The sequence below is a fragment of the Hylaeus volcanicus genome, chromosome 5 (assembly GCF_026283585.1).
Source record: "Hylaeus volcanicus isolate JK05 chromosome 5, UHH_iyHylVolc1.0_haploid, whole genome shotgun sequence".
Lineage (NCBI taxonomy): Eukaryota > Metazoa > Arthropoda > Insecta > Hymenoptera > Colletidae > Hylaeus > Hylaeus volcanicus.
The window spans coordinates 27,059,692-27,084,121 of record NC_071980.1 but is presented as its reverse complement, the minus strand read 5'-3'; the positions used below and the strand labels follow the sequence as shown (position 1 = coordinate 27,084,121).

General features: G+C 48.4%; 1 protein-coding gene across 3 annotated transcripts in view; it reads right to left on the bottom strand.

Annotated features, from left to right (window-relative positions):
• Window positions 1-24,430, bottom strand: part of LOC128876337 (protein O-mannosyl-transferase TMTC2) — a 158,350-nt gene that overhangs the window by 25,329 nt on the left and 108,591 nt on the right. For all 3 annotated transcript variants that reach the window (XM_054122606.1, XM_054122604.1, XM_054122605.1), the window contains exon 6: window positions 15,171-15,256. In XM_054122606.1, coding sequence (XP_053978581.1) covers window positions 15,171-15,256 — 86 coding nt within the window. The remainder of the gene's footprint in view (window positions 1-15,170; window positions 15,257-24,430) is intronic.

The following is a 24,430-nucleotide window of genomic DNA, read 5'->3' as shown; positions in this document are numbered from 1 at the left end:
ATTACTTCGATACGCACTCGTTGGGACAAACAGTATAATTAAACGAAAAAAGTAGATTCGTGAAGTATAGATGAAACTTTGCCGACGTCGAAAATATCGGTGACTCCGAGTCGAACCAAGTCCGATCTAAAGCTAAATTCTCTTTCCAACGGTTTCTCGATAACTTGAACTCGAACTTTCGTCCACGTTTGATACTAAATACAGTGCGAATAATCTGACGTCCGCGGAGGCATTGACGAGCGAAGATTAAGTTATCTTCCCAGCTAATTTCAGGCATTTCTTTCGGTTCTATTCGACGGCGGGGCCTCTTTGAGAATTTTAATTAAAATGGTTTCGTCCGGTGAAAGGATTCCGCGAGCAGGCGGAAACGCTGCCGGCGATCCCGCTTCCTTCCGCGGACTTCGTAAACTTTCGATCGCCAAGTTTTCTCCGCGCGAAACCTATTGCATCCTTTCCTTCTCGATCTGTTTCTTCTTTGGTAACCTCCTTATACATCAGAAATGTACAACGTGATTCGAATATCGCTTTCGATTCATTTTCTTATTTCCTTCTTTCCTCGATCGAAATTTTCGTCTATGTTAAAGTTTCATGCATTATCGACTGTCACCGTAAAAATGGTCCGATCCTGGGCACCGTTTAAATTGCGCACCCCTGCGGTACACCGTTGTTGTCTCCGTTGATCGCACAGCCGACGGCGTCGAGGCGAACGCGCGCCAGCCCCGGAGCGTCGTCGAGACGGACAAAAAACCGCGGTCGACTGTAACTTTAATTAAAAATTTCAAGTTTCTGGGAGGCATTCTTCCGGGACGCTCTCCGAGGCCGCGTCCTGGAATAACGAGGCCAAAGTGAAATGTATTAAAAAGTTTATTTCCACTTTTATTGTCGCCTCGGTGGGTCTATTATACCGGTGGAAAGAAAGAGAAAAGAAAAGGAGCAACGGAGCAGAATAGGTCGAAGGGTGCGTTCCTTCGTTCGAAGCAACTTTCGACGACGAATTTTTTTTTTTTTGTTTCACCTTTGCCTGAGACCTCCGAATTCCATCGCTTCTCGGGCTCTGTGGGGCGTAACGCGACCGCTTCGATGAAGCGTACCGGCACGGTTATGGTCGTCGAGAGGGTTAACTTTCGACGGTAGTAGCCATTCGACGCGCTAAGCGTAATATAGCGAGCTCGTGGAAACGGGCTGCTAATCCCAATATCATCCCACGCGATATTCCAACACCGACGTAAGACGTTTACTCTCGAGTTGCGCAATATAAACACGCGCCGAGAGGGACTCGCATTAACGAGCCGTGTGATTGAGAAATTTTCCAGGCGCCGCTATCGCGTCGACGCAAATCCGATTTGCTTAACGAAATCCTTTGATATCGGAGCAAAAAGTCGGTTCCGATATCGCCTCGATATCTCGGCGATGTCGATGGGTTAGCGCATCCGAACGAGGTTGGCGACTGGTCGTTTCCATGATAAGATGCGGGACGTAGAATTTTGGGGGTAGGTTTCATCGACGCGACTCTACGAGAAGAAGTAATTGTCGGGGTAAGTCGATGGAAATTGTACAAGAATAGCAGCTTGAATTCGTAGCTACGATGTTAACAAAAACATGTTTCTCGAGCACCTTTAGCGAATACGTTACGTTGCGTAATCATCGACGCACGGTGGGAACGAAACGGCTCTCGGCGATCAAAAACTTATAACTTTGGGGATATTGTATTAGTATAAATCAATTTGACAGGGTGTCAAATATTCGTTTGAATCTCGTCTTTCCAAGCAAAGTTTTTTTAGAATCGTAGCGTTTTGCGAATTTCGACTGACTTTGAATGAACACCATGGCAAAAAGGCAGCAAATATAAAAAAACGAATCGCCACTACGTAAAACAGCAATTTGTCCTCTATCCATGTACGTAAACAATTTTTCCATTTTTCGGATTCATGAAAACCGATTTTTAATCGCGGAAAACCGTTTTGTCCCACTGTGCACAGTTAACGTAGACACCAACATGCATCCAAGTGTAGACCAATTCAGGGGATTTCGTTGATGATGTTGGAAATTCTCGCAACGAGATTAAAATTAACTAGATTTGTTCTGTACGACCCGGAGGAGTTAAGATCCACACTGCCAAGAGGTCTAGGGTAAACATCAAACTTAATTAATTCCACGATCGAAGGGCCATCGAAACGTACCCGCTTGAAACGTAGCTCGTATTTCATGTTTTCTTTACTTTGATTGTTTACGTTCTCGGTTGTTTGCGATCGCGTGCACGCGTTCCACGTTCGAACGCAACCCTTGCAACGAACGCGAGCGTTTTACAGTTTTACATCGCACGCGGAATCTCTCGTCTCGAGAAGGAATTCAGCCGCGTTTCTACCGGATTGTATATCACGTATCGACTTTGGAGCGTGTCCTAAGCGTTCCGCTTACGAAACGCTTGGCGCAATTCCCCGCGTAATCCGTCAGTCGACCGACGGCGGACGGCGTTTTAAGATATTACATTCGCGGTAACCCGACAGAAGGCGTACCGGGGGATACCGTACATGTATAAACGTCGCGCAAACCGTATCCACGGGCAAGGGAGCTCGGATACTCTAATTCTATAGAGTATCCCGGGGGACCGTGGCGAGGAAAATGGATTGCCAGGCTCCCGCCTCGTTCCTTATTCAAAATAATGTGAAGCATAGGTACCGTCGCGGTTCCTCCGGTCTGAAGGCCGCAGCTCCCACCAGGAAATTGCCATTCCGACGCTCCAGTTTCTGGTCTTAACGGGAACTTTTTGTTAATTAAACGTCGCACCGGGATGGACAAAGACAGAGAGAAACAGAGAGAGGGAAAATTCGACGAGACAGGCCAACGTTCGCGTTCGAAGAGTTCCGCGAAACGTGGTCGAATAAGTAATTCCACGCCCGCTTTTATATCGTCGAACGAGCTACGAACGACGGAGCTGGAATTTTGTAAAAAAAAAAACTGGCAAGATTAGTCGCGGATAATCTTACTTTGCCCGTCAACCGCGGTGGAAAGAATTTGCGAGAATTCGAAGGAGTACCTTTCCATGATTATAGCTCGTCCCGTTGATGAACTCACCAGAAGACGGATATCTAGGGCGGTTTCTTTGGTTCCTTTGGTTCCTTGGTCTAGAAGAAAGACAGGTTTTCATTCGGGACATCGCGACAGGCGTTCATCCGCACGTATTTCGCCCACATTTCATATATACCGTTTACGCATAGGAAAGCGCGGGGAAAGGTAACAACCGAACGTTTCAACCGCGTATAATTAATTGAAAGCGTCGAATTTTCGTCGAGGGGGCGGCCGGACATTTTAGATTCACGCGTTTCACCGCAATTGCAAGTGTCATTTGCAATCTCGCCCCGGGAGCAGCGCGGGTTTTGCGGGATTCCGATTGTTCGACGGTAATCAACGGAACTGCGTTTCACCGAAGGAACGCTTGAGCGACGCGACGCTTGTTTGTCGTTCGTCGAAGGAACGCTGAAAATATTCCTAAAATAAATTCAAGCGCTTTCCGTTGTCATTTATTTCGATCTCATTTTGTCACGTCCCGTTACGATTCAACGAGTGTTTTCGTGGGGCAGCGCAACAACATTTTCCTACCAATTCTTAGTTTATATTCTACCGTTTTGTTGCGAAAAACGTGCAGTACGATTGTCGTTCGAAATAATCGTTGTCCGACACCGTGCGTACGTTCTCGTCGCATCCTTACGATCTCTCGTGGCAACCAGACTCTCGTCGATCGCGATCTGTAAAATTCGTTAGGACCCAATCGACGGGATATTTACTGCGATAGCTTTCGCCGCGGCCAACAAAAACTAGGGGGAGGGGGGGAAGAAAAGTGGCTCGTGTGCGCATCGGATTGCATTACCTTGCTGGCAATTACTACGATTGGACGGCCAGGAACGATATTTCTTTTTGCCAGTGGACGAGCAAGTAATCGTATCTGCCGGCGAAATCCCGCATCGGGGATTCCGAGGCGCATCGTCGATTTTCCATTCTCCGAACCAATTGCCTCGGTACACGGAATTACGGGGATGCTTTGCATCCGTGGCGACCGGTTCACCTCGACTCGTGCGATTGATTTCCCGTAGAAACTCGGCGCGACGAACGATTATCCCCTGTCGATCGGTCTCGCGAGTCGCGATCATCCTACCAGCAAATCGTTTCGTGAAACCAGTCTCTGAGAGCAGTGATTCTACACGGGAGTGTAGAATCTCCCGTTCGCACGTGTCGATGCCCGTTTCGACTTACGAATTACTTTACGTTACGAAAATAATTCAAGAGTCGATGCTAGCTATTCGGACACGCGAAAGAAAATTTCTAGATCGATAATTAAACTACACCTAAATAGGATCACGAGCTAACAAGGTTGAGAACCGTTGTCTTAGGGGGTGCGAACATGTCTGACGTACGATGACGTCAAAGTAGACGGATCGATCGAGCGATTTATTGACACGGAGCGGAATTCTACGCACGGGAGCACGAGGAATTTAGTTGAAATTTGCAGACAAACTCGGGTATGAACACGGGATTGGATAGTTTGAAATATACGGGCAGGGTTATTAGGGAAGATATTTGTCGACAGGGATACGACGAGAGGATGTAAAGAAAACGAGCTAAATGGAAGTAATGGACGAAAGTTCTTGGGAATGTAAAGCGGTTCCGGAAACCAAACGTCTTGTAGAAACTTTTCTAAGAAAAGATCGAAAATCGATATAGGAACAAACGCGTTCCTTCTCTCACGTCTAAGAACGGAAGTACATGATTCTATAGAGATACTCATTTATCCGTTTTATATTTATTCGGCGGATCAACGACCGTATCTTAAATGGAGCGTCCGCGATCCATTTTGCGCGTAATACTTCAGCCGTCCGACGGACAATAGATCCTGACCGCGCGCGTGTCGACTCGAGGTAAAGGAATATCAGAAATAACAACTCGAAAGTACACCGTCTAATATATGCGACCAGGAGGGAAAAAAGAAAAACGGTCGCGGAACGGGCGATATATCACCGTGCGAAAAACACTCGTTTCCGCGACTTCTCGAGTTCGCTCGCGGAAAAACATTCGCGACGAACCAGCTCCTCGACCGACGATGGGAGAATAAAAACCGTCTGGTGTGCACGATACGGTCTTCGCGGCGAGTCGAATCGACACCCTGCGACCGCAAAGGGAGATAGCGCGGCAGAAAGAGGAATGAGAATCGAGAGCGGGAAAATTTTAACGACAACCGATGGATACAAATTTTTCCGAACACCTCTTAGGCCGTCCGCACACGAAGCTACTCGAAAGAAACGTAGTTGGTTGGTGACTGAAATCACAAACTTACTGGTTAGCGAGTCGTTCGCTCGTGTGCGGACGGCCATACGTTTGTTTCCAGCTAGCTAGCCGATAGCGATGCATCGATATTTTCATCTCACTTCGTCTACTGCTACGTCCAATGATCGGTATGGTCGACTAGCGAGGTCGAAAGAAGAACAGGCCGGACGGAAACTGCTGTTTCATCTCCGACTCCGCCAACTTGGCAAGACCGCCGTTCTGTTTGCTTCCTAATTACGAATGAGAGGGAGAGAATAAGACGCGCGAGTCCCGCGGAATGAGAGACGAAGGGTTTAGGGGATGGGAGAGGACGAGAAGTAAGGTAGCGTCGGAGAAGACGCCGCGAAGATGAAGAGAGACGGAGGAGACACGCTAGGAGTGAATTCAACTCTGGCGCTCGTAGAATTAAGATTCCATCGTGCAGTCGAGTTTTGTGTGTGCCTTGCAATTTCCTGGTTAACCCGACCGTTCCCTCAGACGGTGCTCGATCGTGCCATTTCTTTGCGCGCTCCTCAGTCTCGAGTGATTACGTCGACTCCGCGCCACATTTCGAACTTGTCGCTCCTTTTCTATGTGGCATTGCCCCTCGGAAGCAACCGCGAAGACGATACGCAGCAAATTTTTTATTCGTTCGTATATTAACTCTTATATTAGCCTGGAGGAGTCTAAATGAAAAATAAGCCTAAAAATAAGCTTGTTTGGCTTCTTGTTCTTGGGTATGGACGACGCGATATTTCACTGGTAGTATCGCGGGGCAACGTTGCTAGTGAAATTGTCTGTCCTAGATCGTTGCCAATTTCAATCTATAATCGTCGATAAAAGGCCACGCAGGAGTAGCGAAGCGAGATGACTCGCGTCCCGATTGATAGCGAAATTTCGCGATTCTCCGTGCTCTTCTTTTTGCCCCCCGTTAGCGACGCAAATCGCTCGTAATTGTCCGGCTTTAAAAACACAGCTCGTTCTAATAATTAGTGGACCGATCGGCTATCGATTTGAGGATAGTTGCCGTGGCACCCAACGTACGTATTCTCTTGGTCGTGCGATTTTGCTTCCAACAACGTTCGCGGAACAACAGCGAGCTTTAGTATTCCCAAACCGTTGTCAAGATCACCCGCTAAATCCGGTTTCGAGTCGTGACATTTATTTTCGTATATTTTAACATTTATAAGGCAAATTATGTGTCTTCCATCGTTGCGAGAGTTAAACCGCGCAATTTCTAGAAACGACCAACGAGTAAGAAAGTTTTTTTCAATCATCCTTCGTATCGCCGCGCGCTCCATGAAAATGAATAAATAAAATGCCGTAGCACGGTGTTTAATGGGTCGGGGGATCGCAGGGGGGCGGGCCGCAAGAAGCAAGCAATTCGCGGCCGCTAACGTTAAATCAAAATTCAGTTGAACTAAATTGAAATTCTGCGGGAGTTACGATGCCGAGCGTCGACGTCGCGCCTGGAACGGATTCCGGCCGAAATAGCGCGTCAGACATTAACCAGTCCGTGAAACGCGTTTTCGTTGAACCACCGCCATAAAATACCATTTGCAGAGTTATTGTGTATAATTTTCGTTAATTCGATTGCGGACGGTACCGCGCGAAACAACAACCCTCCGCTTCGCAAACCTCCGCGCTGTTAGACAGAACCCTGCGTTAATTATCCGCGGTTGAATTTCTTCCTTAAGACTTGATCAAATATTAGCACGCAACTTTTGTTCGCTATTATACGTCTTCTACGTATCCGATTTTTAAAACCGACTTGTTCTCGTCTAAATTATCCCGAGGCAGTGGTGAAAATTAGTTGCCGGCAGATCTCGAGTAATACGACGGAAGTAAGTTCCCGTTCCAGTTCCGACATTTTGTTTCGCGGTGCTATCGCGACGTGCGGTTTCGCGCTGTCGCGGAGATCCACGCGTCGAGCTTTGAACTAAATCCTGTGAAGATGACATGCAACGCTCGAGTTGCGAATTATCAAGCTCAGGGGAAACGTTACCGATGCTCGGTTCTGAATTTTCTGCGTCTAATTAGGTCAGTCGTGCTCTAAACATTTTGGTTTCACGTCATTAATTACGAGGATTAAGCTTGTTAAGCGCGAATCATCATAGTATCTTCGTTGAATGGTAACCGATCCAACTCCATCGGTTGCATCGTCATCGAGACGAAATTATTTCTAGACGCGATTTAAACGTTGGATGATGTTAATGCGCCTCGTCAGCCGTCGCGACGTCTTGACTCGCAGACGACTTCGTCGGGATGACCCTCGTATTATTTCGTCAGCTGAAAATATCCGCGAATCGCGCTCGTTTACGATACCCTGCGCCGAACGTACACCAGGACACGAGCTCTATCGACCCGGTCGAGGTGAAAATGTGTGAGCCCGTCGATACGTGTGTTTACAGTTTCCGTGTATCTAGTCTGTTTATATGCGCTCGGGCGTGTATGCGTGTCTAAGCGCAAGTTTGTGCACGCCCGAACTTTCCGTGTGTACCTAAATGCGTTTACCAGACCTAACCCAGTCCGTCTCCTGTGTCGCTTCTTCCTAGTTTCCCTTGCTCTTTTTTCCACCCCGTGGCGGTACATACGCGTCACGTTGGAAGAGGATATCGCAGGGACCCGAGGGCCAGTTAAGGGTCGGATAAAAAAAGTAGCGAGGCAACGGGCGCGGTTCGTAGACTTAGTAGTGGCTACCCTCGAAATTCGCTGCGACTATCCAACTCCCTGGCGAAAAAACCTTTTAAAGGGGAAACTTTCACCTGCGAGGTAAACGAGAGCGGTCGGTGTGCTCTCGAGTACCGAAAAAAGCGCAACGTGCGCTACTTCTATTCGGCGCGCGACTTTTCAGGCGGATCGATTGAAATTCGTTTCTGAGTATCAACGAGGGGCTCCTATTCTGAACGTTTAAAGAATGAATTTCTCTTTCTCCGCGGATAGAACGATGGACTTAGCCCGTTAGGCTTTCAGTTCGAACGCAGAGCTCGCAACTATAATTTCTTTAAGCAATTTCGCGAATATCGTCTTCCGGTTTCCTGGATATCCTGATCGCGACTCCTTCGTGTATTTTAGTCTGGATGGAAGACTTGGACGTAGGGAGTTGCGGTAAGGAACAGCGGAAGTCCTTGACCGAATTGCCGTGTTCGGGCAAATCAATCGTGTTAAGTGCTCGTACGGCAATCCGGCTAATTTCGTACGATCCAATCGGGAATCTCGAAGCTTGTTCGGAGCTGCGGGACTCCCGTGTCCGGAGAACAGTTGGTCGAAGGCAAAGGGTGTCCTTAATCGAGTCTCGAATGTACCTACGCTGGATTCGCTCGGCCTTTCGTAGCCCTATTTATTCCGAGCAATTTCTGCTGAGACCTGTTGTCCGAGTTTTACGTTTATTTTATTCGAATACGCGAACGTTCCGACGCGTCGTTTGGCGAGATTCGGAAGTATGAAGCGTCGAATGGGTAGATTCGAGATAAATACAAAGTGCAGCGTGAGCGTAATTAATCAAACGATAACCCCGCCCCTCGCCATCCGAAACGTTCGCCCACTACCAGTCCCAACGGTCTTGTTAATTTCGCTGATTAATGGAATATTCACGGTTCGCGCACCAGTTCATCGGCGAACGATAAGTACGACGAACGACGACGTCCGCTTGACGTTCTTCAGGCGCGTGCAGAAAGTCCTCGGCGTGCTGATCACCTTCGCTATTAAGATATTGCCTCGGCAATCCATCTAATTTTCCGGTGATCGATATTGGGAGTCAACGGTTTTGGAAATCGCGAGCCCCGTAGGACTGCGTAAAATTCTGATGGCCAAAAAGTTTGGAGGGGGAGGGAAAGGGGCGAGCGATTAATCAAATTTTGCCGTAGAAATCAAGAGCGTTTAAAACTACGAATAAGTTAACGTACATAGTGTTACGAGAGACTCTAACTCGTAGATAATGCATTGGGCTCGATAGTGCATTAATTTTCAAACTTGTAACAATCGTGAAGTTTATTACTGTATTATTGATATGTTCCGCCTGTCGTGCTATTATCGTTATACAATGATATTATTTTATATCCTCGAGGGATACTGTCCCAAGATAATCAATCTATCTATCCGTCTTGTTGCGTATAGAGACAGCGACAGTTTGATGGATGAAGCTCGAACGGTTGCTCACCGACTCCTCTACATTTCCACTTAATGAAATAAAGGTCATGTTTCGGAGTTGACGAGAATTCCAGAGATGTTAAACGACGCAACGATATACCTTGTAGATGGTCCGCAGACCAGACTGGCGCAAGTAGTACATGCCGGCGCTTGGTCAGACACGCGTAGCGCACATTTGCAAACTAATACGAATATATTATATCCAATCACTGACTTAAAAGGGCCTCTTTAAACGTAAATCCAACACTGCTTGTACGTACACTTTGTATCGTATAATTTACAAGATTATGGAAAGTTTGCAAAGATGAAGTAACGCAAAGTCGTATTACCGAAGCTATTAAACTGTTTTGTCAAGAGTATCGGTCATTGAAAATATTAAGAGACTTCCGTACACCGTTTCAACGTTAAATTTTCCTCTCTCCGATTCCCTCTTGACAGCGAATCCGCTTAAAATTCAAACGTACACTCGACGCGTAATTTCGAGGCATTTTGAACTCAAATCGGAAGGTTGAGAGCGAAAGGGAGCGAAGTCGTTGGTGAGATTCCTGTGCCGGCGGCTCGAGCACGCGCTCTGCTCGAGCTAATGACGTTTAGCATGACGCGAAGAGCCAGGGAACGGGGATCGAGGAACAACGCGGCGCGTAAGAGCGCGAGGTACAAGCAGCGAGTGTCGTTTCTAATTAAATAATCCGCGCGAAATTACGAACGTTCGGCCAACCAGTTAGATGCGCTACTTCGAATGCTCGTAGTGGTTAGAGACCGTGCCCGTCACGATTAATCTAGTTAGGAACGAATGCTTCTGCATTGAATTCCGTATTCAGATTTTATATTGCGAAGAATTAGTAGTAGTTCGTGCCGAGCTTTGTAAAATTTCCATGCTAACCTGAAAATAGTTCTCCGATATTTGTTAATATTTTATTGGTCCCTCGTTTCAAACGCAAATAATTCTACGTGTAACTGACGAATACATCCAAACTCGCGTGTCTAAATAACGAGTAGCAGAGGCTATCAGTGTCCTGTAAATAGAGGGGCAAAGTAAAGTTACTTCGAGTTACTTAAATCCCGTTCGAGCGTGCACGGGCGGTGCCCTACTTTGAGTACTGGGTGCCGATGACCTCTCAAAGCTGAAGTTGGTGAATTTAATCGTCGTTGTTCGGTAAGATCGCGAAGAACCGAGAGCGTAGTAAAGTTCCCAAGCCCCGTTCTTGGTTCGCTCAGCCAGCCGTCGGCTGTGTACAGACACGAGACGGCGGGTGTACGCTCGCCGAGTGCTCGCCGACACGTCTGTTTGTTCGTCGGTTCTCTCCGCTTCCCGTTGGAAGTTGGTTGCTTTAATTGAGTCACTTGTGTATCGCGCAAGGCGTTTTACGTACGCAGGCGAACGAGGTAGTCTGGAAAGTTTCTGTCGCAGTAAGTCTCCGGCCCGGAGGCGTTTCCTGCGAGACATCGCGGTTCAAAGGGACCGTCGACAACCAAGTGCTTCGACTGTTATTTTTTTACCCCTAACGTCGACCAAACCTCCGGCAAACTTTGCCCTCCTTCAAAACGCTTCTCGCTGTTCTTTCGACATCGAGCTCGAACGTCGGGAACCCGTTCGTCGGACCGATTGCGACGAACGACGGACGGATCAGAGTTCCATCAGGGTCCGCCTTATAACGGGTAAGATTCGCTTTGGTCGGTTGGATACGTTTTCTCGTTCCGTTAAAGGCAATTTCTTGTCTCGTGTTTAATTGCACGTGTACCAGCATCGTCGTGGATTGCTAACGAGTAGGTAAATATAATTCGAATTATAACTCTTTGAGATACCGTGTCGCAGCTGTTCCGATAAAAGCGAGAGGCCGCGAGCGTTGGAAGACCGATCTCTCGAGGCTAGTCTTTATTAATAATACTTGCACGTTAACTCGACGTTCGCGCGTTTTTACTCCAAACACTTGGCGGCCACTTGGAGCGTTTGTCACCGGGGTGGTGATTATCGATGAAAGTGCTCGAGCCACATTAGCCGGTTACGTGGCTCCGGCTTCACGGTTAAGCTGGCTTCAACGCGCGCGTAACGATTTCAACGCGCGCGAGTCGGTTTAATTGTGGCGCCCCGCTACGGGAAAAGTTCCTCCGGGCAGAAAGACTTTTTCTTTTTCCGCTTCGAATTTTTCCGTGCAGAAGGCGCGAAAATTGCTACAAAGGACCCTCGACGTCGTTTCCTTTCTTTCTTTTCTCGTCACTCCTCTTCTTCCCCGACGCCGTTTCGCTCGCTCTCTCTTACTTCGGCGACCGACTAACAATCGAAAGTCGTTCCACTTCTCGCGAGCAATTTAAAGCCCGGATTATAATTAAAGGTAGCTGAAAGGGCCACTCGTTTCATTGGTCTCCCGGGTCTACTTTCGTTCGCGTTAGAACACGGAAAAGGTCAATGCTTGACTCATCTCCATCGGATGAAAGCTCCACCGAGGTTACGTTCTCCGCATTTTTCCCTTTGTTTTACCTTGTTCCGCGGTCCCGATGGAACCGTGAATCGTAATTCGACACCTGGACGGTCTCTTTTTACGCGGCTGATTTCTGCTCGCAACGTTTGACCTCGTTAGTTTACATTCGCCTCCAGAGAACCTTTGTCGGAGCTAGTTTTAAGGCTCATAATCATCCCGAGCAACCGAAACACGGATTCGTAAATTACTAAAAATATTCCTATTTTATTTTAACGACGGCGAGACACTCCAGGGAATTCAAAAGCGCTGCAGACAATAAATATGGAATCACTATTGCTCGGAGAGAATGTAGCAATTTTTAATATATCCCTTCTTTGATGGCAATCAACAATGGACACAACGAATGACAAGGCATAATTTTTTAAAATTTTGTTTCTGATATTAACGCAGGAATGTCCTGCCATTTTATTACGAAATGAATTTGTCCATTCGAAGCTAAATTAATTTGCCATCGACCCGCGAACCTTTTAAACGCCGAATTAGAGGTGTCCTCTATTCGAATGTCTCGCGAAGGGAACAAAGCGTGCCGAAATAAAAGGGAAAAGCTACCGTAAAAAAAAAAGAGAAAGAATAGAAAGGGAGAAAAACAAAGGCGAAACGCCGATAGCATCGATAGAAGCGGGGCTGGTAACGAAGTTTACCGATGTCTCTTTGCACGGTACAGCTTAAAACGCCAAGTTTCCATATCGTCCAACGAGCGGGATTCGCGCAGGGAGTTTTACGATGGCGATAAAATTACACGACCAAAGCCCTCGGAACGGAAGAGATCGGTTAAATTACGTTCCCGGACGCCTTTCATAAACCTGGCGAAACTTTTAATACACATCCTGTAGGCGCGCTTTATATATCACGCCCGTCCGATTGTTCCGCGAAAAGCTCGCCGATCCACGTCCATTTATCTCCGCCCATCCACTCCGCGCATCGTTGTCCTATTTTTTATTTTCCATGCGATCGATCGGGATAATTTTGTTTTTCAGCTCACGAGATGCTTGCGATTGTAACGTAACAGGTCGCCCGGATTACAAAGAGGCGAAACAAAACTCTTCGGGTTTGAGGTTCTCTGGGGAATAAGAATGTTACACACGGGCCTCGGGTTATTTAGAGTTCGACGAACGTAAACGGATTAAAAATTACGATATCGTTACAAATATTAAAGTTCTCTTACAATTAGATCGCAATATACCCGCAGCGTGTCAAGCGTGATTACGGTGGAAATGTAGCGGACGGACGGATTGAATAAAACGAGATCTCTCTCTCTCTCTCGTCGGCAACTGGAAATTCGTTTAACAACTTACTAAAATACGCTAAAACATAACTTCCAGAGTCTCGGTCGCTTGTAAACTCTTTAACTCTCTCAGTCGGTGAATCCCTTAATCTCTGGCAAACTCTCCTCCAGCGACTCGGTCTCTGATTGACTCTCCGACGGTTGTTCCGACGCGTGTACCACAGTTTAAGCGAATTTCGTGAGTCCGTGTGATCCGTTTCCGTGTGGTTGCGGCTACACGTGTGTTCCGTTCTTGAACGGATCTGTTCGCGAACGCTGCGAACGGAAAGTTTGTGTTCAGAGTTGTTTGTAGTTTTGAATCTGGACACCGTCCATTGCGAACGATAATTTTTCGTTTCAAAGCATTTAAAAAGGACATTTCTTAACTCACCGGAACCGCGTCGTAATTCGTGCATCCTCCCACGATTTCTGTTTAAGACGTTTAGGGAATATATCGTCGCAGGAAGCTCGTTAAAACGTCGGTGCGTTTGCGCTGCAAACGAGTATTTTTAAACGAAGTCACGGCGCGAGTCATACGTCGCTCGTGCATTATTCTTACGCCGCGGGAAAGCCGCTTTATCAATGCTGTTTACACGGCAAATTTACCACGGAACAATTATAACGCAATTCCGTCGAGGGAAATATGCTCGGCCCGTGCGGAAAGCCGGCCACGGCTAGGCGAGAGCATTTCGCTGTCCACGCTTTTGCTCTCGGAACGCATTTGCATCCATAAGCGGACCAGTCCGTGCATATAAAGCAACCGCGACTGGCCAAGAATACCAACGCAACGGAATGCGTCCATTCCGTAAGATCCAATCTTTCACCCTGTACCGATTACCCGAACCCGGTCCGCCGAGCTCCGGTTTTATCCGCTTATCGAAATTCCCTCGCGTTTTGTCGCGACGTTTCGTATCTCCGTTGCGTCTAGTTACCGAGTTGTCCAGCAGACGGTATCGTATGCTTATTAATGGATCGTAGATTACACCTCTGATCTCCAGCGGTGTTGAGAGTGTTTTGCTCTGGATTGTTTTTTATCGTTGGAATTTAACCTGAACGTAGACGTGTTGGACAACACCCGATCGGGATTTGTTCCGTAGCGCGGCTACTGAAAATAAAGAAAGAGCGGCGAACATTCGTCTCAGTGAATTCGATACGAGCGCTCGTAAAACGGTGACCATCGAACCGGTTGCTCGAGATCCAGATAGAAAAATAAATACGCGAGGCAAGTGGAAAACGGAAAATAAGATCAATATCGCAACACGACCGAGCATTTGTTCGATAATGAACCGTTCCCAGGACGGCCCGAGTAAATCGTCGTACGGGGATCGTACGTACCGTCCGCGTGACAAACGACAGACCTTCGGTTCCTTTCCAACCCCTTGCGCGCGTGCTTTATTCCCTTCGCGGAGGTTTACCGCGTACCCACGACCGTACGATTCGCCCTCCTGGGCACAAGATGGCTCGTTAAGCAAAGAAACCGATCCTCAGGGTTTCCGCGGTGGTCACACTTACCGAGTGTACCATACAGAGAAGAAGCGAACGATGTACAATGGAACGAGCGACGCGTTTAATTCGAACGTTAATCCGTTTAGTCGCGACACTTTGTGTTCGTTGCGCAAACGGTTCGCAGATCTCGAGAAAATACGTGCCCAATCTGCTTTGATATTTTCAGAATATCAGAAAAATCGCGGACAGCGTACGGCCGCGAAAGAGACAAAATAAATAGGACTAATATTTACGTTGCGGGAGTAGACGGACGAAAGCCGGGAACTCTCGACCGCGACTTAACTCGAAACAATATATCGGCCACTGGCGAGCTAGGAGTAAATATTTCTCCGAGTGTATGGCAAACACCACCGGATACGCTACGAGTATAGGGGGTGGTTTATTAGAAACAGGACACATTCAACGCGTTCGCTATTTTAAATAACGCGTAAAATAATACGTTGCAATTATTATACATACGAGACGTTACTTACGAGCCAACGAAGGTCGGAAATGGATCGCTCGCTGGTAACTCAGAATGGCTTCGTCGTAATTTTTTCTGCCTTGCTGTAAAATTCCCCTGAAACAGAACATTCCGGAACGGTTATCATTACTGGAAATATACGATTTTTGTTGTTAATACATCCCAGTTCAGTTTGTAATTAAATGTATTAGTTTGCGAAATTTTGATTGCATGGGACGGTTTCATATATTTTTCAATCAAATATTTTACTCGCTGCTTACCAAAGCGATACACGATAACCTCTGAACAGGAAATAAATTTTATTTGAATATATATATTTTGAACTTGTGTTTTAATCAATTGCATTTGTCTGGAAATTTGTCAATAAATCGAATGATTTCAAATATCGTACTTCTATTTGAAATATTTCATTAGTTTCGTACCGAATGGATACGCCAAAATCAATATAGAGAATAATTGGCGAACCCGCGCGAGTATGCTTGCGATTTCTTTAGCGATACCTGAACGATATATCAATTCTTTCATTAATTTAAGAAACCTTTCGAAATAATCGGGTCACGGTGTCTCTTCTCGACCCGCGATTTCGAGTCCATCGCGCCCCCTACATTCCACGTGTTTCCATCGATAACGATCACCCGCATCCCGGACCCGTCGAACGATTAATCTTCCTTCGAGCAATGTCACTTTCAGAAACGATAAAAATATTACTTGTCAAGCGATGACTTATCGCGCAAAAGTCGACCGGTGTAACGACGATCGAGCGAGGCAAGCGGTGGGGAGGGGACGAGGCCGCCAATAAACGAACTTTATAACACTTACACGTGATCCTGCGCGACACATATTTTAGGCAAAAAAAATTCATTCTAACGGTCCAATTCTGCGCCCTCACTCAACCCTCCTCGACGGGTGATTAATCTCTGTTCAAGCGTTGTCATTCGAGGGGCGATGAAAACATCACTTGTCGGAGAGGGTGATTTAGCGGGCTAGTGCGAGACTCGGCGCGTTTATAGCTGATACTTTTGGCCGGGATTGGCGTCGAAAGTAGAACGTTGGAGGTTTGCGGCGGCGGGGATACGATCAGCGCCGTATTAAGATTACGCGGAGCTCTGGGAGCTACAGGTACCGCAAAGCCCCGGATGATATTTTCAAAAGGAAAACAAAGTTAAAGAAAACCGAGTCGTACCTTTCCAAGTAAAACCGTAAATTGTTTACCGTATGGCATTCGACAACGGACGTTTCACGCTTGTGCTCGAGTTTCATCGAATAGCTTCGAATTACTCTTTGGAGACCCTTGGGATGTAGCATCCGAAGCTTATGGTTTAATTCAGCCCTGAGCGGGACATCGCTCGCAGTTATTTTGCTTCGATCCCGCGATCTACTACTTTTTCTTGTTCTTCGGTCAAAGTCGAAGGGACTCGCGAAAGCTCGCGAGATTCTCCACGATCGATCGATCATGCCACCAAATCGAGTACGTCGGGTACGGTTGACTTTAGAGTGTGGAAAAAACGAGACGGGGCGGTGGTATAGAGCAGTCGTGCCTGACTCGCGAGGAATCGATAATTCATAGCTTCGCGGCCGCCCGTCGTCAACTTTTTAAGATCGATCCTCGCCACTGATGCTATCGTTACAATAATCAATTATTATCCGAACAATCGGTGTCATGAATTTCATGGTACCGACACGCTGTATCCGGTGCTCCGAGTTTACGAGGAGGGTGCGAAGCGGACTATCTCCCGTAATCTCTCCCTCAAGGCTGCTTCAAACTCCGTACGCCGTAGCGGTTGGTTAAACAATGAACTTACGTAGGGAACCTCCTCGCTCGCCGCTCCGAGACAAGTCGAACAAACGAACGCGACCCACGTACAATTTGCCGTGAAATATGTACACCCGCGTGAAGCGTTCGCCGAGCATCGAATCGATAATGAAAATTTCGTCTCTGGGGTTGATACGCCGCGCCAACAATTGCGGAGCGGTTTCATGGTCGAATAATCGCGAGAATGGGATGTACGAATACCGTGTCTGATCATTACGCGCTGTTTCTACTGGCGGCGGCGCTCGAAAGACTCGAGGCTGACGATGGCCCGATATCGCCCTATGTAACCGATTGCACCTTATTAAAAATTCGTAATGTCAACGGGAAACAATGTCCTTCTCAAGCGTGAGAAGATTACTTTCCCTCTGGGCTCAGAATTGGCGCGCAACAGCTCGGTTCATCGAGTTTAGGCAATACGCTGAACGCGGCGAGCTTTCCGGTTATCCCTATTTCATCGTAGCAACACCTAAACGGACAGATATTCCGCCTCGCTCAACAAAACGCTGTTCTCACCCACCACCCTCCCTCCTTTTTGCGCCTCGTTTTTCAGAATTCGCTGCCTTTTGTCGCGCCACGTTATCTCCCCTTCCGCTTTTCGGCGCGTCGAGGACCGCGGACGCGGATAAAATTTTCGACGAACGACGGCAGCCCACCGCCGGGAATATTCGAGTCTCGCTTTGTCATCGAAACTGGTGCGAGCACAAAGCCGGCCGCGCGGTCGTTGCGAAATGTCGTTAGATACCGAGCGCGACCGCCCGTTACAACCAACGACGCCTCGAATAATCCCCGGCGAGTGTCCGAACAATGCTCGAACGATGTTTTTACATTCGCGATCGGGACGTTTGTTTATCCACACGGCCCTTCGCGCTACCCTCTTCACGCGTCATCGACTCGTGACGCGAACTGTTCAAAATAAGAGCGACCCGATACACGCGAATGAATCGAAGTGCGGGGGACGGCTCGATCCGGTTGACCGTGCGCGAAACAGATTTCCCGAAATAACGAGAACAATGGGGTCTTTGTGAGATTGAAATTGTTCGGAATGCATCGGTCGAATGTTGCGCGCGACAAAACGTCCCGAAATCACCGCGCGTTGTTAAACGGACACCCGAGGTAATATTTTACCACCGTCGAGGAAGGGACATTTCGATTTTCGTTACAAATTAAATTACGTTTTTACAGAAGCAAAAAGTGACGAGTCGATAATTCCACCCAAAAATTTGGAAATTTTCAGAAGCGTTAGTTCGCGCAACGTCGATAACAGACTTATTCGATCAACGCTCGGAATTGGTATCGAAGATTGGATCGATTACACCGTGTATACCTGGTTTATTTTTGCACGATCATCGGAAAGTCCGTCTCCGACAATTGTTTCCCAAGTGAAACTTGACGAACCATTAAGGCGATAGCCTGTTGTCCCCAATCTGCCAAGAAGAATACCGCATCGGAAACGAAAGAGAGTTACACGTGTTTGTCTCGTATCCGTTATTGCGGCCGCTGCTGTCGCGCGACTCGCTAATCTATTACCGTCGAGAGGTGATACTTTCGAGACGACGGCCGCTGACGGTCGCTAATGCGATTGGCGTCGTTTTACGAACCGGGAAAAATTCGTTCGGTTCAACGCCGATGGAACAAGCAAACCGAGCATGCGAACTAAATAAAATATCACCTCGTCGTCGATAACCGCTCGTTAATATTTGATCGCGAAACATTACGCGGTCGGTCGCGATAAACCACCGCCGGCTTATGGAATTCGATGCGCCATTGTCCGATGATGACAAGTATTATAGCTGGAGTGAAAAGTCTCTGTAAAGACACGCACCGCGATTTATCGTGGTTACGAATCTGACTAGCGACGTTCGATATTACCAAAGTTCTCGAATCACCGTCCTGAGAATGGTGACCCGTCGTTAGCGCAACGACGAGTAAAGTTGAACGGGTTGTACGAGAAAAAGAGTGCGAATTAATAGACTCCATTTCAGATCGAAGCGTCGTCGAATAGAAATCCCGATAAAGACCAGCGGTCACGGTTTATCGCGATAACGAGTCTGACTAGGGACGATCCGACGCTGCTGCACACATCTAGCCAGGATCCAGCGAATGGCAGTCGATAACTCGTACGTCCGCGTCGCATTGTTCGTTACGAATATCTGATGTATCTATAATTATCGCTGCCGGATATTGCGCAGAGTGTCCGATAATAGCGGCCCCAGTAATGGGTGCTCGGTAATAAGCTCTCGCGGTATTGAAATTACTCGATGCTCGATACGAACCTGCATCGAGCGATTCGCGTAATGGACACACTTGTAAAAAATTCTCAGATAAAAATGGAGCGGTTCGAAAAACGATCGTCGAGCTTTTTTCGAATTCTTGACAAACCTATGTAGTTGAACTTGTCGCGACAGAAAGATCGGTCACGCCCAAGAGAGACAAAAGTACACAGAAATATATGAAGAAGCAATAAATACGGCAACGCAAGGTGAATGGAACTCGACTCGGACTCTTCCGAGAAAATCGACGAATTCCTCAGATCTCGGTAATCCCATCGACTATCGACTATAGAGCGACGAAATCAATTTGGGCGAGGTGAGCGCCGCGACGCTCGACCATGCTGACCATTCACAGGAGATGGCGCCCCGTTGATGAGCGTCATCGGCATTGTCGTTGCCGTCACTGTCGGCGTCGGGCTCGCCATCGCTGTCACCGTTGCTTCATCGAGCACGAGGCTATTGTCGTCGACGTCGTCCTCCTCGAACGTCGTTGCGGTCGTATCGGCGGTCGACGGCCGTTCGACCGGCAACATCGTCGACGAAGCCCCCTGCCCCTCGGAATGCTAGCTCCAGGACGCCCAACCGCTGGTCCTTTTGCCCTTTCCGCTCGTTACGTCGCGTCGTTCGCGCTCCAGCGATAGATTGACGGCTCGTGAGAGGAGCGGCTTCGTTCGACGACGTCCGATAATTGGACCTTTCCAACACTTTAACGTCCCGATCGAAATCTAACGGTAGACGATTCACGATCCGAAGCGCATCCTTAACAATTTCCTTGCGTTCCGAGCAACGCTGATCGAATTGCGTGTATCGCTGATCCGAAAAGTTCGACTGTAGTTCGAATTAAAGTTCGCGCGAAGAGCTCCAGAGCTAGTTCCAGAGTTCGCGAACGGTTCGACACAAATTGATGTACGACACTCGCTGCCTTTCTCGATTCGGTCGCGAGAATCACATTTCCTGCGCGGTTTCGCGCCATAACTTACAGCGCCGACAGCGTCGGCGTCGGCGTCGAACGAATTTACACCATCCAAACGCTTGGCACGCGTTGCGTCGGTGAACGGCGTTCTTTCAAACGTTGTCTTTTTTTGCTTCGCGGACGTCCACAAAAACAGAGATTCAAGCGCGTCGAGTGAATGCAGCCGAGAACTCTCGTAGCCGATAAATTTTCTATACCCTGGATTTTCTGGTTTCTCTCACTTGGCGCGCGCACGTCCGCGGGAGAAGGTACACGCTCGCGGTAAAGTAAATTCTCAGATCTTACGGGATAGCGCAGTCGAAGCTTGGACGTAACGTAAAAATGGCTCCTGGAGAGTCGAGCGACCAGAACCTGCGAGAAGGGCCGCGTACCATACATATACATGTATGTAGATGGGCCGATCGACCAATTCCGCAGGTCGATAAAAAAAAAACGTGCTTCGCTCGTGGGAGTTATTATCCGTTTTGAATACCGGTAAATTGGGATTCCCCTGGAAAGCGAACGGCGCGGAAAAAGAAGCTCGAAGGAGCCGATAAGGACGATGGCCCTCGACGTATATGGTCGTCGATACGTCGCGTCGTCGCGGTTCGCGTTTTTCAGCACGCTCCGGAACGGCTCGGCGTTACTCGGTGCTCCCTCCGACGAAATACTTGGCAATCTTCCTGCTCGAGAGCCTCCGGAATTCTGAGCAGGATAAACGAGAGTGTTACGCATTGCGTGGACAACGCATCGCTAGTTTCGGGATGTTCAGGATTACAGTGATTATTGAATTGCCAGCGCGAAAGGTGATTCTATTTACAACATTGTGCGCGGAGAAGAAATTAGTCGGTGTGTAAAATGCATGCTCGCGAAGAGAACTCTCGTTGTACGATGTCCCATTAGAAAGCAATCTCGCGTCCTAGAAAATGAAAAACTTTACCCTTGGATCGATCATTGTGCCGGGGAGCAAATTAATCAGGCCATTCGTTACAGCTGTCATTTACACGTTTCGTTGCAAGTGTGCGCCGACACGCGGATCCCACTCGAGCTCGCTTCGTCGAGCGGGAAGCGTTAAAAACCGTACGCGCGGCCGAAAAGAGGGAGCAAAGCGTTCCGTTCGATCGCGTCGTGTCAATCGGCTCGCGCGTCGACGTCGCTGATGGATCTACCGGCGCGATCGACGGCATTCATCGTCCGTCTTTTTCCCGTTATTTTATTTTATGTTCCTGTTAACGGGTACTTTTATCGAGATGCTAGAAATCGCGCGAATTTTGGTCACGCGCGATAACCAACAATTTATTGAACCGCCGAGACCGTTCGCGGTCGACCGTTGCCGACGTTTTTCGATCGATCGACGAAATTCCGCATATCGCGGAATAAAATCATGGAAGAGCTTATCTTCTTTACCTTTTATTGAGATGTATCTATAAACGATCGTTACTGAGCCGTTTCTTTCTCGATTGCAAATATATTCAATAATCGTTTTCTACGTAGCGCGAGGACAGACACGAGAGACAAACAAAACCGGAATACGATATTTACGAACGATACACGTACTGCATATATCCGCATCGAGTTTGGTGTTCGAAGCCAGCGTGACCTTGCTCGCCCATCCGATTTTCGTGGTACAAAAAGGATTCGGTAAATTCACGCGCAACGTTACAGCGTGATATTTGCACGCATTGCGCGAGCCTGGATCATCTCGTGCGGTGCTCCATTCGGTGTTATTCGAATAGCGCGGCCAGGCATGCATTCACCTACGCGTCTTCATCCGCCTTTGTATTCGCATGCGTTCACCCACACACCCGTAAACGCGCATGCGGAAGCGTATTATCGCGAAACGTTCAGGAGGCAACGGTGTACGAGCGCTAATGCGTCGTCCTCGCTTCGATTCGTAGCGAAGAGAGCCGCGACAGCTCTCTGTCGATTCTCCGTCGAGGCTCGCTGGCTCGGTTCTACCTGCAGCTGCAGCTGCAGCCGCAGCTGTCGGTCGACTCGGTGCATCGATCGGTTCCGACGAGCGTGAATCGCGTTTCCCAGCGAGTACCGCAACCACAATTGCAATCCTTCCCTCCCTCCCTCCACCCTGCCCTCTGTCGTTGTCCTTCCTCCATCTACCCACGCTTCTCTGGCTCCGGTTTATCCCTTTCCCTCAATTATTTCTTGCAGCCAGCTTGCGCGGACCTCCGAGTTTCGCTCTGCGCTCCTTCCATTTTATTCGCCCTCTTTTTTTTCAACCCCATCCCCGCGCGGTTCCATCTGTTTCTACTTTTTCGCCAACCCCACTGTCCACCCCGCCGAATTCCGGGCGTCCTCGATCTCGCATGCTTCGCGCACTCCAGACTTTTTGCAACCACGCGGCCGCTGGAAGATCACCAAACGTTGCGTGGTTTCGAATTAGCTCCGTTTTCCGCGTTGCGGGGGATTCTTGCGTTCCAACGGCCGACGTCGCAATGTTCGGAACGAAGACACGCAGGATTTCGAAAATACTCGGAATCTAACCAGACGTTGCGCGACATCTAAAAGTCGAGATTTTCAACTGTTTTATTATTCTCAGACGCAAGGATGATCCTCGAAATCATCCGGTTGATCGTTGAGAAAAGTCGTCGCGTCTTCGGAATCGTGGAAAGCTGTCCATTTACGCGGGGCGGAGTCAAAGGCGAAACTTGAAAGTACTCGATGGATTTATTCGCCGCGAGATCGGTCGATCCGAAGGGAAAGTTTTTCGTCGACCGTTGAAATAGTCGCAGGGACACGGTTCGCGAGCTGTTTACAAGAGGGGCTTGGCGCTCGCGGCGATTGTCTTCGAGAATGTTGCCAGTTTCACCGAACTCGACGCGGGTCCCGTCGACGGACAGCGACGAAAAAGTACGCCCGCCGTAATCGCAGTTGAGACGGAAGAAAAGGCGAAGAAGAACGACGCCAGGAGAAAAGAGCAGCGTCGATCTGGGAAATATATTCGACTGTTTTGAAGCCGTTAACGTACCTGCTTACGTTTATGCAGCCCTCCGCCCGACCACCCTCCGGGCTCGCCTCTTTCTTGTTTTCGTCGCTTATTGGCCAAGTTTTCAGACGGGGGTATCGCATCGGGGGCGCCTCGAAGTTTACGGAGTTCCTTGTCGTTTGCAAAGTAAATCGTGCGCGTTTCGGACCCTTCGCTCCTCTCGTACACCCTTTCTTTCGCGAGCTATTGTTCCGTCGCCTGGCTTCTATACCGATATCGCTAAAATGTGGTGTAATAAACTCGAGTATCTGGACCTGTTTACGTTAGACGTACAAAGCTAAAGAAAAAGGAGGAAATACGAAAGCATCGAAAGATTATGGGTGGCCTTATTTCAAAGTCCAAGGGCAGATCGGTGAGAATTCTCGTTGGAAGTCGAGCATGAGAAGCACACCGCGTTGAAAGGGCACCGTCGAGATATGTAGGCTCGAGAGACGGTCGCTTCGATGCTTCCTGCGATCGTTGCTGGGTCGGATTCAATTTCGCTCGGCCGGCTGAAACCGAATTGGCTAGCCTGTCGGTCTGAAAATTATGCTCGCCGCATGGTCGACCTATCTCCACCGCGTATTGTGCCAGCTCGCCCGCGCTCGAGACGTTCGAGTGCGATTATCCGACGCCAACCGTGAACCCGGATGCCTGTTTCGACGTCGAAGGCTCTAGATTCTGGCTCCGAAGGCGGAACGGTGTTTCGTCGTGTGGATGCATGGTGTCGTCGAATTTCTCGTTACACGATTCAGGACGTAGACTTTGCGAAGACGGTTTCGAACGGAATTTTCTCGTCTGGCAGCAAAGTTTTCAATAAAAAGGACAAAAGCGCAAGGATGAAAAACGTGCCGCGAAGTCACCTCGAAGTCCGACGATGGTCATTAATTACTTTTCGCCACGTTTTGCCGCGAGTCGTCCTTGACGCGAGTCCCGGACTCGTCTCGATTCCGCTCACGTTCTCCGCATCGCTTACGGTCGCTCTCGTGGCACCTTCGCACACGTACACGGCGCTCGCACACCGATACAAAGTAAGACCCAATTTCATTCGCGTGTTCGGACTCGAATTACCTTCCGACTCCCGGTGGAATACCAGTTAATAACGACTTCGGCGGACGGACGGACGAGCGAGATGGGGAGAGGGGTGCAGGCACGCGGATCAGTCTGACCCGAACGACGAATAAGCTAACGAGAGAGAGAGAGGGGAGAGAGAGAGAGAGAGAGAGAGAGAGAGAGAGAGAGAGAGAGAGAG